General features: G+C 38.2%; 2 protein-coding genes across 6 annotated transcripts in view; one reads left to right on the top strand and one right to left on the bottom strand.

The window, feature by feature from the left end:
• The window catches only part of PIGF (phosphatidylinositol glycan anchor biosynthesis class F), a 29,708-nt gene extending 22,527 nt beyond the window's left edge, over positions 1–7,181 (bottom strand). For 3 of the 5 annotated variants that reach the window (XR_012628247.1, XR_012628248.1, XM_074863541.1), the window contains exons 1-3: positions 6,451–7,012; positions 4,724–4,815; positions 3,789–3,905 (exon numbers count right to left, since the gene is read on the bottom strand). Coding sequence is in view for 3 of the 5 variants with exons in the window: in XM_074863541.1 (XP_074719642.1) it covers positions 3,789–3,905; positions 4,724–4,815; positions 6,451–6,678 (437 nt within the window). In the remaining 2 variants the exon portion in view is untranslated. Of the gene's footprint in view, positions 1–3,788; positions 3,906–4,723; positions 4,816–6,450; positions 7,013–7,076 lie in introns of those variants that run through there. The other 2 variants (XM_074863542.1, XM_074863544.1) reach the window with 2 other exon arrangements.
• Positions 7,163–12,862, top strand: CRIPT (CXXC repeat containing interactor of PDZ3 domain). Its single transcript, XM_074863547.1, has 5 exons — positions 7,163–7,276; positions 7,541–7,606; positions 8,014–8,068; positions 8,737–8,840; positions 12,096–12,862. The coding sequence occupies exons 1-5, from the start codon at positions 7,261–7,263 to the stop codon at positions 12,158–12,160; spliced, it is 306 nt and encodes a 101-aa protein (XP_074719648.1). The 5' UTR covers positions 7,163–7,260; the 3' UTR covers positions 12,161–12,862.
• The last annotated feature ends 1,709 nt before the right edge of the window (positions 12,863–14,571 follow it).

Raw genomic sequence — 14,571 nt, 5'->3', positions numbered from 1 at the left:
CATCTTATCTGGTAAATCTACACACATACTGCTGCACCATATGGAGACACCAGACTGAGTCCAAAAGCAAAACAACAGAATTAGCAAGGCACAGTGCCCAAGTGAAGAATAGCCGTTGGTAGTTTGGCAACCACTTGAGCTGCTAATTCAGCCACCCTGCAGCATGGACACTGCCTACTCAAATACAACCTGACTTGTCCCCCAACATTATACCAAAGGAACAATGCTCTGATTATTCTGTTTTCTTCATGGAATGTCACCGATCGGGATTTTTGCAGGTATTCTTTAGCCCATTAACCGATCAAATAAACCCCTTGTTTGCATGAGGCTAACAACTGCAGCAACATTTATAAACTTTGAGTTTTATAGGTTTCTTTACTTTTTAACTATGAGTACACTACAACTAAGATCATTCTGCGGGCAAAACCAGCAATATTTGATCACTAGTGGCACAAATGCCTTTTAAAGCCTAAAGTAATTATTTAACTCCTTTAAATAATACAATACATTAAGTGCTGTTTTAAGTAATGCTTGAATTAAGAGGTTAGCTAACATAAAAGAATTTACTAAGACAGCTCCCAGACAGACAAAATCTGGAATTTTGGGCTGTGGCAGGACTGAAATACTAAGCAGCACTTAGTATTTGATGATGCTTACTTTTACAAAGGACATTTCCAAGTCTGTAAGAGTATGCCATTCACAAACAAGTGATAAAATAGGTGAAATGAAAATTGGAAGGAGCCCTAAAGTTATGGTTTTATACCTTTTTTTGGTGAGCTCCAAATAAAATCTATTTTCTACCCACGTGACATCTTATAATTGCTATCATACCAGAAATTTCAACACAATTACTCAGACTAGCAATTTAAAATAAACAGTCTCCAAAAGGAGCAATACAAATCAGCAATTGAAAAGTAATTTCTTAAAGGCTTTTATGCAGGAGGCTATTTCAGCCAACAATTACTGAAAAGTCCTTTAAAGAATAGTCACCTGCTTCCATTAGCGCTGATAACCTTTTCTGTAGCTTTTATTCCCTCTATCTGCTTACAGCAGCACATGATCAGTGTCATGACATTGGTCGCAACACTAGATGTCAGAATACAGAGTCCAGAGATAGTTGACATGGGCCCACCTCCTCCCAAATGCAGAATTAGTGAAGAGAGCCCTATTTACAGCCTACTTAGAATTGAAGTTTTTAAGACGAATACACAAATTTACTTTTCTCACACATTCGATGTGTACATACACAATAAATATGTGGGTAAGAACAAACTGTTCAAATTACTTAAAATAAGGTAATTTGTAAAAAATAATGTATTTGGTCCATCAAATAGATATTTCCAATTCAAAAGTGTACTCAGTTTGAAAATGTGGAGCATACACAATTTTCTGTCTGAGCTACAGTTGTGTTTTATGCAATTGTTTCATACATAAAAACACCCTCAACCAAACAACACCTCCCCTCCACCCCACCAACAACCCAAACTTTATAATATACACAATAAACCTGTAGTGTCACACATCACGTGTTATAATGAGACACTGCATATAATCCATCTCCTAGAGGCATGGGCACTTAAAGACTGATCTTGTAGTAACCTTATTAGAAGTTATTTTACTAGCATTGACTGTACTTCCAAGTTCTGCAAGTAGAAACAGAGAAAGCTAAGCATCTATGCAGAAAAAGTAAGCACAAGATACTCCCCAAAATTTTTAAGTCGGACTGACTCAGTTGTACCATAGCTATAATGATGCAATATACTGCATACAAGTTACTTGAATGTAACTTTATGAATAGCCCTACGACACTATGTGCATTAGTATTTTCACACTAGACCACCTTAAACAGAGCAGAAAGCTATCCAGAGCAATAACTAGGTAATTAATAACTGTTACTTATTTACACTTGACATATCAAAATAAACTTTCTTTTTCTAGATGTCTTTTTCTGTCTTTCTGCCACAACAATAGCACAAGCACATTTTGATCTTGTAAGTACAGCACAGGCAAATAAGAGTAACAAAAATAAATGCCAGTGGTTACTTAACTCTAAATTGCGTTCAGATATTTTTAAAACGCATTCCTTTTTCATACTAAGCTATATGCTTAATCAGACTTTCCAGCTTGCTGTTCCAGTGCAGTTCACTAAACTCTTCAAGGCAAACAGCTGTGTTGATCTTACCTAACCATCCTTTCCCTCCATTCAGCCAGTCACACCCCATTCCATGAGGTGGTTAAGTTAGAGACAGCCTTTTAATACATCCTGTCTATACTCAGTTCACTCCTAAATGCAAGATGTTTCAACTGGTTCCTGAGGTCAAATGAAAAAACACAGGATTATTTTTAAAAGAGCAGCTTGCTACAATCCATAAAAAAATTTGCTACAATATTGCTTTGTAGTCTACTTTCATTCAAAGGCTAGTCTAAATAAACATCATATTTAAATAGACATTCAGATAATGTCACATGGCTCACTAGTAACAAGTATGTACAAGTTGTCACAGCAAAAACGTCAAAACAAGACAACTCTGTTTCCTACGCAATAATTGTGCTGAAATAACTTTAAGATCTAGACTAGGAAAGAAAGACATTGACAGGCATTCAAAAGCTAGCATGGCACAAAGACACACTGTTGTCAAACATCTGTTACTTGAATTCAGCTATTATTTCCAGTTGCAAAACCTCCAAAGATGACTAAATGAATCAGCAATTTGTTTTGGCTAAACAACTCCATGCTTTTATTAAAGTCTATTCAACCCTTCCACTGAAAAGAAAAAAAAACAGGCATAACTGACTTGAATAAAGATTCAAGATATTTTTCAGTAAGTTGAGAACTGAGATAAACCAAGTCAACACCTGAAACTACAATAAGTCTACTTTTGTCCGCCTCTGCAGAAGTTTAAACCAAAAGTAACTCCATAGGTCAGCAGTGTTATACAACTTTTCACTTTCCTTGGAGATGAGACTTCACCCTTATGAACTATTAAAAGTGAATGAATGCTAACATCTTATTATTAAATCTCAAGCATATGTGGGGCTTCTTTATGTTTCAGCATCCCAGTCTTTCAGCAATCCTATTTAGTGAGTAAAAAAAAGGCAGAGGAGATAGAATACTTCTGAAAAATACATTATCCTTGATACATGGTAATGTCATGACTGTCACTGAGGTGAAAATGATGTAAAAAGGCTCATTTTACTTTAAACATACTCTTGACAAAAAATGCTTGAAAACTCTGACACTGAAAACAGCTTTCTTTGAAATTTGAAAAAGAACATGGGTAAAGATTACATACTTAAGACCACAGTAAATTATATATAATTTTCATCATTATATCCCAGTTAAAAATACTGTTAAAATAGTATTTGTTTTGGCTTGTTATTCCTACTTGAGAAGCTGTATTCACGAAGGTACTATTGGATAACATGCAAGAGTGTCGCTATACAGCTCAGTCTGAGGACTCTTCTTTATTTGACAACCATCATACTAAACTGCAGAATGGTTTTACACCAGTAAAATGCGTGCATGAAACTTTACTTCCTTCAAACACATATAAAGTGATATTTAGTGTCTGGACACCAAAAATAAAAAGCCAGTTTTCTGAATCAATGTCTTCAAAATAAATAATTTTGACAGAAAACCTTTCACAAGCCTGTAATTTCAAATATTAAAACCACCCATAATTCAGGAAGTTTTCCTTTCTTTACCAAAAATTCCACAATATACTGTTTACATCAATTCTGTTCATCTCTGTTCAGGGTAAAATCAGAAACTTTAGAATTGAACTTACCCATTTTTACTAAATACCCGTATCCATGCTTGTATGTTTGGTCCCAGCATACACAAGCATTGTAAAGTAGTAAAGGTAGACAGGAGAACTGCAAACAAAAATGTCTCAGTCACTGACCTACAAAGAAGAAATATTACAAAATTAAGTGAGGTAGTTACTAATTTTCTAAGAGTTCCAAGACTTAAGAAAAAAACCTCCCTCTAAGTCAACTTGTGAAAGCATGCATGCTTTCTTAAACCTCATGTAGAAGAATAAGGTATTTTCTTCTTACTCTTACTAGAATAGTAAAGACAGAAAGAATTCCGGTACTTGTTTGTTATCTCGAAATGCAGTAATTATTTTAAATGCCTGATACCTGGAACACTTTAAATAACACAGGTGTACCTCATATAGAACATTAGTTCTGAATTGAAGTAAGCTTGGATATTTACTTAATTATTCCATTTGTTTTTCTAGCTTGATGTAGTGGAAGCAACCATGAAACTAAACTACATGATGCCATTGTCAGTCAGTAACTTAATATCTCTCTCAGAAATCAGGCTGCTTCATGCCTTCTTTTTTTTTTCAGTCATTCCTAAAAATTAAAACACTAATATCAAAAGGATGAAAGATATGCAAGATGCATGTTTTAGAGTCTTATGGGGAACATGACTACGTGAAACTTTGAAAAATTTTTGTATCCATGTTTAACATTAATATTAAAGGAGCTGTTTGTAACTGTTTTGAACAACACATCTCCAAATATACAGAAATTGGAATAGCTAGCTTCTAAAAAAACCCCAAACAAAAAACCAAAGCAGCCATCCTTCTTCCTCTAGCCAGGAGCTTATCCTGTAACTTCCAATGTACCAGGAATATACAAGTACTTATACCAATATTTGCAAGGAGAATTGCCCCTTAAAATGTTTAGAGAAAGACAGGGTCTTCTGACTTACTCTATGAGAGGTGCTCCATAAAGAACAATAATCGCATGAAATAGTATGCAAGACATGAAAAAGTATATACAGCATTTTAGAAATCTGGATATCTAAAAAAGAGCAATAAAATGTCAGAATAATGTTTCAAAACAAAAGAGAACATAAGTAACATACATAGACTATATCAACAGCATTGTACTCTACCTATTTCTTTAATTTCAGCTACAGCACAGTATGATAATAGCATGGCATATTTCAAAACAGTTTTCCCCATGTTTAATACTTTAAATAATTAATTAAAAATTATCACACTCCCATCTAAATTTTTGTCATGCACCCTAATATAATAAAGGCAAACATACAAAAAATATAACTGGAAATGACAAGATAAACAGAGATAATTTTATTGGATTTTTTTACATTTCTGTTTTACATCTGAGTGTTATGTCCATTCATTAAAAGGCACCTTTCACAGAAAGTGAAAAAAATATTTAAAAGCAAAAAAATAATGCAACATTAAAAAAAGACATTCAGAATCAAGCATAATATTTAAAATTACATGAAATAAAACCCACAACATTTTGAACTTGGCATCTTAAGCTCTAAATCCATTTGACAAATGTCCATGACTTTCTATAAATCTGCAAAACACATGTAATTTTCTGTGAATTTAAACAACAGTTTCTGGGTACTCACTATATCATATAAAAGCATAGCCACTTGATAAACAGTTCTGGTTAAGCCTGTTCTGATCAAGTCTGTTCTGATCAGGTCACCAATGGAAATCCATCATTTCACTTGAACGCTTTTTGTTTTTTGATATTTATTCTTTATGCTAGGCTGTGATGAAATCTCACCTACAACACGAAGCCTGCTTCATTTTTAAATCACAGATGGTTAAAATACTTGTTTCCCATAATGATTTTGTGTATTTCACATCCTCCTCCGTCAGCAAAACCAGACAGAAGCTTTGCATACAAGATACTGCTTTCAGAGATGTTTGCTTAAATGTTTAAGAATCACCACATCAGAGCACTAAATCTTGTCTGACTCAGCAAGCTGGGAGTGCAAGACTAACCAAAACAAGTTGTGTGCTACTTCAAATTCACTCTGTTCAAACATATTTCATTGGGCTTCATACCTTTAATGCTCCCATTAAAACCTGTAGCTACAAAAGTTTCTCCCAGATTTAGATTCTCCTGCATGCAAACGTCATCATTCAAGCAAATGGAGCCATTTTAATACTTTTTCACATGATTTTTAAAAAATTTACCAACTTTGTTTAAATTGTAAAGAGCTGGTCTTTTATGTCTCAAATTCTAAAAATTGTATTTCTCTTCCTTTAAAGTTATTACAAACTTATAACTACACATGAGAAAAGTGTTTCTTCATAACGCTGAAGGTCAGGCCCAGACTATGAGTTCTGCGCCCATTCAATTTTGCCAGCTTTTGCCACCGTGCAAATTGCCGTAAGATCAATGGTTGGGACTACAAACAATATATTGACAAGAAAAAGGAAAGGCACAGAATTACACACCTGAACGTGTTATTTACAGGTAGAAAAAGTTTAGCATCACAAAAATATTGGAGAACTTATTTCAAAAGGTGCTACACTCAGCTCATTCATGAAAAATAAGAATTCACCACCAAAAATTGTCTTCTTTCTTTCTCATTTTATTATTTCAGTGAAAAAATTTGCTTCCCCTCCACATTGTCTGGTAGCGATTTAAGAATAAAAATCTTACCTTGTGAGCAAATGAACTTCTCTTATGAGACTGATTTGGTTTAAGGACTAAGTGCAAGATTATATTAAGGGTACTAACACAAACAGAACAAATACATAGCCACGCGAGGTGTGTCCCCAAAACCGTGAATCCATCCCAGAAGAAAGATGGAACAACCGCTGTCAGAATAATGGTAAAAACACAGAGGAGGTTGGCAGCCAAGAGCCTCCTTATTTCTGCTTCTTTCATGGCGTTCCCTATTGACCGGCCACCTGCAAGACAGCAAGTGGCACCCCGTTACTGCAACACAGCGGCCGCGCTACAGGGGCAGATTTCTCCTAGCCGCCATACTCAAGGCTGCACTCCGAGCTTAGTTTGGGGGCGAAAGTGATTCTTTTTGGGGCAGAAGAACGCCGTTCGTTTAAAAATCACCCCCAACCCCGCGGACGCAGCAGCACCGCGCTATAAGGGCTGGGCGAGCGGAGCGCTCGCACCGAGCCGCCAGCCTGCCCCGGCGGCCCCTTCGCCGCCGAGCGCGCTGCTTCCTGACAGAGGGAGCCGCCTCAGCCCGCCCAGCCCGGGCCCCTCCTCGCCGCTCCCTTATCAGCCGGGAGACAGCGGCGGGGCGGCCTCCTGGCGGGCCTCACCCGGCGGCGCCTGTCCCGGGCCGCGAGGGGGAAAGGCCCGCGGTCCCGGTCCGCCTCTTACCGCAGCGCCGCCGCCGTGCGCGCGTGGGGCCGCCCGGCAGCGGAAACCGGCGGCGCCTGTACCTCAGTTCCGGGGCGGCCCCGGAAGTAGCTTGTGGGTGTTGTGGGGTGGGCCGGGGCCGCCATGGTGTGCGAGAAGTGTGAGTGAGGGCGGCCGGGGGGCGCGGGGCTGGGGGCCGGGGACCCTGGGGCCCTGCCCGGGCCGCTGGGCTCCGCCCTCGGGCGTCCCGGGCGTCCCCTGAGCAGAGCAGCAGCAGCGGGGCCTGGGCTGCACAGGGCAGGCTGTCGGCGGCGGGTGCGGGAGCGTCTGTGTCAGCTGTCATTATCCCACGGGCAGCGCTGATTGTGAGTACTAACGTAGTTGTAGTTTTAATTTTTGTCCTTTGTACTGTTTCGTTATGTAGGTGAGAAGAAGCTCGGTACGGTGATCACTCCCGATACGTGGAAAGATGGTGCAAGAAACACAACAGGTAATCTTGGGGAGGTTTAACACTTGTTCTTCAGGTATCTTAAAGCCAGTTGGGCACCTGAGCTATCTTACAATCTTAAGGCTAAAATCTGTAATAGTTAGCCGGGTTAATTTTTAACTCCTGTAGTTTCCTTGCCATGCTGATTTAACGCATTGGGAATTTATTTACCCTAAGCTTTTCAGTATTGAGCTCGTCTGTGTTTTTTTTTCTCGTTGTATGGAACGATGATAAGCAAACAGCACAGTATAAGGTATTCTGCTGTCCTGTGCTTTAATGCTGTGTTATATGGTTTACTTCTCTTTCTGGCTGCATTTGCACATGTGTAAGTAAAAGCTGTTAAACCAAGCTTCTTAAAGTACACTTGGAACTGGATAATTTGTTGGTTTATGGTTTTATTATTTTCGTAGAAAGTGGTGGCCGCAAGTTAAATGAAAACAAGGCATTGACCTCAAAGAAGGCAAGGTTAGTATTTAATACTGATTTTGGCTAAAAAAAGTCAGCTTGCTGTAACTGAGGCCTATTTCCTGCATATCTGGGTAACTGCTCAAAACTTGCCCAAAATAAACCTTTTTTTTTTTTAAAAAAAAAAAAAAAATGTAGGGATTATGATATTTGATTAGTTGGTAAAAGTATGTCCATACATATTTCATGGGTACATTCTGCTGAATCATAGAGCGTGGGCAACTATTTTACTGTATTTCTCATGGAAATTGCTAGGGTTTCATGCTTTTGTTAGGAGAGGAGCTGGAAAGGCTTATTTTCTGTGCTAAGGCTGCCGGTACAATCTCTTGAACATTTCCTTAATGCCTGGGGGATGTTCTGTTATGGAAGGGGGCAAGGCAGGTGTTTTAAGTTCAAAATAGTCTAGTATCTTAATAAAAAGACACATTTTTGTTCTGCTTTTGTTAAGTTTTTGTCCATAATGCAAGAAATCTCTCTTAATGGGGAAAGTGGGAGCTTTTCTCTAAATACTGTGCAGCCTATTAGAAATAATCCTTGTGTGTCCCTTTTCTAAATTCTAGCTTTTGCTGGAGTTTCTGTCTGGGCCCTCTGGCTTGGACTTTTTAGGATGAGGCAGAGGAAATACTTTACTTCAAGGTGTATAAATAAAATGCTTTCCTTTTTCCCAGGTTTGATCCTTATGGAAAGAACAAATTTGCCATATGTCGGATTTGTAAGAGTTCTGTCCATCAGCCAGGGTCTCACTATTGTCAAGGATGTGCCTATAAAAAAGGTGAGTTTCACCAAGTACCAAATTCCCCCAGTTTGAATTGAAATTGGAGAGCAAGTGGAACTCTTGAATTTTGTTTCACCCTACAAAGAGAAGGCTAAGATGAGATTTAATTGCTATCTTCAACTACTAATAGGAGGGCATAGAGAAGGTGGAATCAGACTCTTCTGAGGTGCACAGTAATAGAATCAGAGACAACGTACACAAGTTAGAATTTGGAAAATTCTAATTACATATAAGGAAAGTAATTTTCACCATAAGGGTAGTCAAATATAACAACAGGGACCCACAGAGGTTGTGGAATCTCTGTGAGAGGTATTCAGAGCTTGACTTGAAAAGCCCTGAGCCAGCGTCATCCAGGTTGTCCGTGTTTTGAACCGGTCAGGGGCAGGTCTAGAGACTGCTAGAGATCATTTCCAACCTTGGTCATTCTATGATTCTGCTTCTTTTAGAATGCTTCTGGTATCTAAGCAGTAGAACTGGAAGAATAACTGTAAGCTTAGTCTTGGCAGTTGCATAGAAAACTGTCACCTAGCAAGCTTGATTTTTCTTGGTTTTTAAAAATGAAAAAATGAGATTTTTGTAAAACTCAATTGCTCATTGCAGTCTTTCATCTGCTCCCTTCTCCCCTCTCCCCTTTCTGTAATAGCTAAATCTAAAACTCTAAATAGTGGCCTCAAAAAAAAAAAAAAAAAGCCCACACCAAAAAAAAAAACCCCAAACCCATCTACCCCCCCAAAAAAACCCACAAAACAACATAAAATCCAGCTTCTGGTCTTGGTAAAGCAATAGACTAACTTAACAAAAGTAGAATATCTGGGGAATGAAAGGCAAAGAAAAAAATAAAGAGTTGTAAAAGCAATTAAGAAAGTATCTCTGAAGGCAAATCATGCTCGTGGTTGTCTTTGTGCCTGCATGTATTCTTAGGCATTTAGTGGCTTAACATAAGCCATTGAAAGGTTTATTTCTCTAGAAGGAGTCTCCGGTTGTGTTGTGAACATGCTTGATGCATTGTAAGTCAAACTTGGCTTAAGGTGAAACAGAAAAATGAAAAAGAATAATATAATCCTCATGTGTAGAAAGCAAGATGTTGCACTGTGCAGTACATAATATAGAAAATCTTCCTGTACTTATGAGTTATGTATGAATGACTGCACGGAAATTCTGCTTATAACTGGAAGCTTTCTATCTCCCATATTCATAATAAGTCTTCAGGATTGTTAAAAACTGTTTAAAAGTTCCTGAGGGGGGGAAAAAAATCAATTTCAAGAAAATTTGATGGAGAGCCTTAAGGATATAAAACTTTTATTAGTCTTGTGATTTTGAGTAGGTAAGCAAAAGGGCTCAAACTTGTAATTCCTGGAGGGGAAAAAACCAACATGAACTCACATTATTCATACAGAGGAATCCACATAGCACACAGACACGGGGTGAACCAGTTGCTAGATGTAGAGCTACAGCAAACCAGTAGTAAGTTTTGTTTATGAAATGACTTTTAATTCTTGTATAAATGTGCACTGTGTCACTGAGTCAGTGGTTTAGCAGCCTCCTGTAGGAGGATTGCCTTTTCTAGTTGCTAGATGCTCACCAGATGTCTGCCTGAACCCTGTATGTTAGAACCTTGTTCTCTTTCTTAAACTTATGGGTGGTTTGGGTGGGCTTCAGGGTTTCATCTTTGTCTGCTTGTGTATCCTTTCAGGTTGAATCTGTTTTCTTCATAAAATTCAGAATTTTAAGTGCTTTAGGTTCTCGTTCTGACCTTCAATGACTGTGGCACATTTCTTGAAGCAAATGCAGTCATATGGCTTAGTGCTTCAACTGTTGAACATCTCTGAAATTGAGAGGCAGTCTAAAGTTAATTAATCCTCAGTTTAGACCTGAAGTGAACAGCCTGTGGGCTGGATTTTGCCCTCCAAAGTAAATCATGTGACATGTTCTCTTTCCTAATGGACTCCTAGATATGTGTCCAGTCACATGATGTCAGTATGTGAAAGCACATGATTTGGAAAGAGTTAACAGGAGTAGTTGCCACTTGACATTTTTTTTGTCTGCTAATGAATGGTCTTGTAAAAGGAGATGTGGCCCTGCCAGGCAAAAGGTTTAGCACCTTTCTGCATTAGAAGAAGAGGGGAAACATTGAGACAGCCCCTGCTTCTGCCCTTGCTAAACTTGTGTACCTTTTGCTGCTCTAGTCTTCTGACTTGCCATTCTTTGGGTTTAGGTCAAAGTCCTCTGGGAAATCAGTGGTTATCTTCACTTCAACATTCAAGTATTCTTGGTGTCCATTGTTTCTCACTTCTACTACTCTATAAATAGCTTAATTCTATGAAACTGTATTCTTCTCAACTTTCTCAATTGTCTGAAGCTCCCCACCTTTTAATCTTCCATTTAGCAGTCAGTTTGTTGGTGACTATATTTTCTTTCCATCTTGGGCTGTCATGGTTTGAACTTGGCTGGTAGCCAATCACCACAGAGCCAGCCACTTACTTTTCCCCCCCTCCCCAGTAAAATAGGGGAGGGACCAAACAAAGGGAGAATTCATAGGTTGAATAAAAAAACCCAGTTTACTGATAGTAACAAAACAACAGTAACAAGAGGAAGTCCAAGCAGGTAATACACAATGTGGCTGCTCACCACCCGGCAACCGGTATGCAGCTGGTACGCAGCAGCAATCCTGACAGCATAAAAAATCCCACTGGGCTGACCAGAGGAAATGAGAGAGCACCCGCCTCCTTTATATACTGAGTTGAGCATAATGTCACATGATATGTAATACTCCAGTGACTGATCTGGCCTGGCCCTCCAGCTGTGCTCCCTTCCAGCCCAAGGAAAGTTAACTCTATCCTGGCCGAAACCAGGACATGGGCCTTGGTTTGGTTACAGGACAAAGTTTAATAATACACCATTTTCACCTGTTTGCCAGATGGGAGCCTTTCCTGGCTCTCTTCCAGTATTCCAGCAAATTACAGAGGCTTCAGGCAGTGCTGTGAATCATAATGCTCTCAAAATAGAGCTTACTATTTTTTTAGTGGCAGTATTACACATATGCTACGAATACTAACTTGTATTAGAAGTCATATTATTAGTTCTGAATTTGCAATATCTGGTGAGAAAATGCACAGACTTTGTCACAGATTGTCAGTGAGAGCTCATTTAAACAATTTTTTGAAAACTGCCTTTACAAAAACATAGCAACTATGTTTTTGATGAAGAACTTAAATGACTTTAATTATTTATACACCTTTTGTATACTTACAGGCATCTGCTCAATGTGTGGCAAGAAGGTCTTGGATACGAAGAACTACAAGCAAACTTCTGTCTAATTGTACTGACTAGTCTTTTTATGAACTTTAACTTCTGTGTCTTTGTACAGTAACTTTTCTCTAAAATAATTTGTGAATATTATTTTCTGGAAGATAATACATTTACTTGGAATGAGATGAAAGGTAAAGACAGCCTGATTGTTTGCCTGGAAATGTACATAATATTTGATTTTTATTGTTTTGTCACTAATGTTAACTGATGTTTAAAGGGAATGGTTTGCAGCAATGGATACAGTTCAAAGTGAATGAGAAGATCCTAGTGGATAGGTTGAAACTATGTTACCATCGTAACACAGATCGTTGTGATTAACACTCTTTTGCTGTAACTTGAGTCTTCTGCTTGTCTGATAGTAATATTTTATAGATGAATAAATTATGAGCTTGTATCACCTCATTAAAGTACTATCTTCATTTAGTTCTGTGCTTATAGGTATTTATTACTCTCACTCCAGACTATTACATCATCCCCTCTAACTATTGCTCTTCAGATTTTAATGCAATTGTCCTGTTGAATTTTGTTTCTGCCTACAGTAGGGTTGGTTAAATCACGAATTGTTAAACTACTGAAATCTAGTGTGTTACTCTGCCAGTTCTTACTTTAGCAGTAAGACTGATTAGGTATTCCCTTGTTAGCCTCTAAGGATGCTTTACATACGGCATCTGGTGGCCCAAGGCAATAAAATAATGAGCATCAATTTCTAATGCCAAGTCTCAGTCTCGTCATTTTCTAAGTTAGTCTTGCTTTTAAATACTTGGTTTGAAACTAGCTCTTGAATTCTATGATGTAATTGCTTATATACATGTCAAATTTGAAAGATCAAAACAGGCTGCCTTCCTTTCAGCACTGGTTTGATGTAAGACCTGAAGTGAGTCTCTCTGAACACGAGAGACTGGGAGTGAGTGTGGCTCTGCATTTCTTTTGTCCTTTGGTTAGTTTCTACATAACAAAGCAATTTCTGTTATGGAGAGCAGTAAGTGTTCACTGTGCATTCATTTTAAGGGAAAAAAATGGTACTCTTAATTCATGCTGGGGTTTTAACTAGACCTATTTAAGTGTTTACTCCTCCCAGCAGTCTCCTCTTGGCAATCTCTTATGCTTTTGCAACTTTCTTTCAACTGTAACAGAAAAAACTATCAGTGGGAATTACCCTATGAATAGATACTCGTTTTAGGTTTCCTTTTGTTCTCATATCTATTACTGAGACAACTGCATGAATAATGGAGACTGAAAAATTGCTGTTCTTTCTATGTCTTAGTGGCAGAAAATAAAGAATACTGGGCATATATAGTTATTCTTTTTACTCTTAGCTCCTGCCATGCTGTGGTTGTGCTGTAAGTAGCCCACTAAGGGGGATTGCCTGACATTTCCTGTCACCCTTAATTATCCATTACTGAGCATTTGTCGCCAAATTTTCATGTTACAAATGTGTTGACATCCTGCAGTTGCTAAAATGGTAATTATTTTCAGCATTTTATAGCTGCTAAGAAGCTTTGTCAGGATAGTGGAATGAGCTGGGTCCCCCAAAAGAAGAGAGGAATGCTGCTGCTATTAATTTGAAAAGCTTCACCTACCTTAACAGTTGAATGGAGGTATGTGGATCAGCTGGCTGGTGATAGCTGGCAGCCTGCAAAGTTATTTCCACGTGGTGGTGGCCACTTGTTTCCAAACACATCAAGGAATTCTAATTTTAGTCTACAGCTCTATGACACATCCTTTGTATGGATGAAAAGAAAATGTAATTGGCTTCAAGTGCTTTCAGCAGAGTGTGTGGCAATTTCAGGTGGCAGGTTTTCTGATATTCGCTGAACTCTTCACCCTTTAGGGGTGTGTTCTATGATTGGTTGATTTTTGCTATTCTGTGAATAAAACTTCTTTTGTGGTCTTCCTAAAACTTCCCAGTATCTTTATTTCAAAAGCATTACTGTTTGTAATTCTTGAATACATGGTATGAATTGAATGTCTATTGTACTCTGTAAATATTGGCACTGAATGAACTCTTACCTCATTTTGTAACTGATTTAAGAGCAACAGGGATTTAAACAATATGATCCTTTGTTCATAATTATTTTGTGAATAGAGCTTTTATGCACCTGTATCCTATTTCTGGGCAGCTGCTTTTGCATGTTAGAATGCATTTTGGTTGGAAAAGGAGGACAGTTTTTGTTTTGTTGATTTTTTTTTTTTTTTTTTTTTTTGTTAATGGTCGATACAAACAGTGGTTTATTCTAGTGGTTTTTACAGGCTGGGGACCTTCCATCTGTAGTTCTCATACCTTCTTAGGCTTGCGAGAGGTTCAGTTCCTGAGATCTGTAAAATTCGTTGATGTAACTGTCAACTTTCAAAAAAGCCCATTTTCCAAGCATTGTTTTGGAGACCCATTGCTTTAAATTTAGATCACGGGCCCTCTCCT

This window comes from Strix uralensis, chromosome 3, assembly GCF_047716275.1.
Source record: "Strix uralensis isolate ZFMK-TIS-50842 chromosome 3, bStrUra1, whole genome shotgun sequence".
In the NCBI taxonomy this organism is placed as follows: Eukaryota; Metazoa; Chordata; class Aves; order Strigiformes; family Strigidae; genus Strix; species Strix uralensis.
The sequence above is the reverse complement of the archived record's forward strand: the minus strand, read 5'-3'. Positions and strand labels throughout refer to the sequence as shown.

Excerpts from the sequence above, each read along its gene's own strand:
- CRIPT (XM_074863547.1), top strand. Across the intron at positions 7,607-8,013 it reads TGGTGCAAGAAACACAACAG|AAAGTGGTGGCCGCAAGTTA; the intron begins GTAATCTTGGGG and ends TTATTTTCGTAG. Across the intron at positions 8,841-12,095 it reads AGGATGTGCCTATAAAAAAG|GCATCTGCTCAATGTGTGGC; the intron begins GTGAGTTTCACC and ends GTATACTTACAG.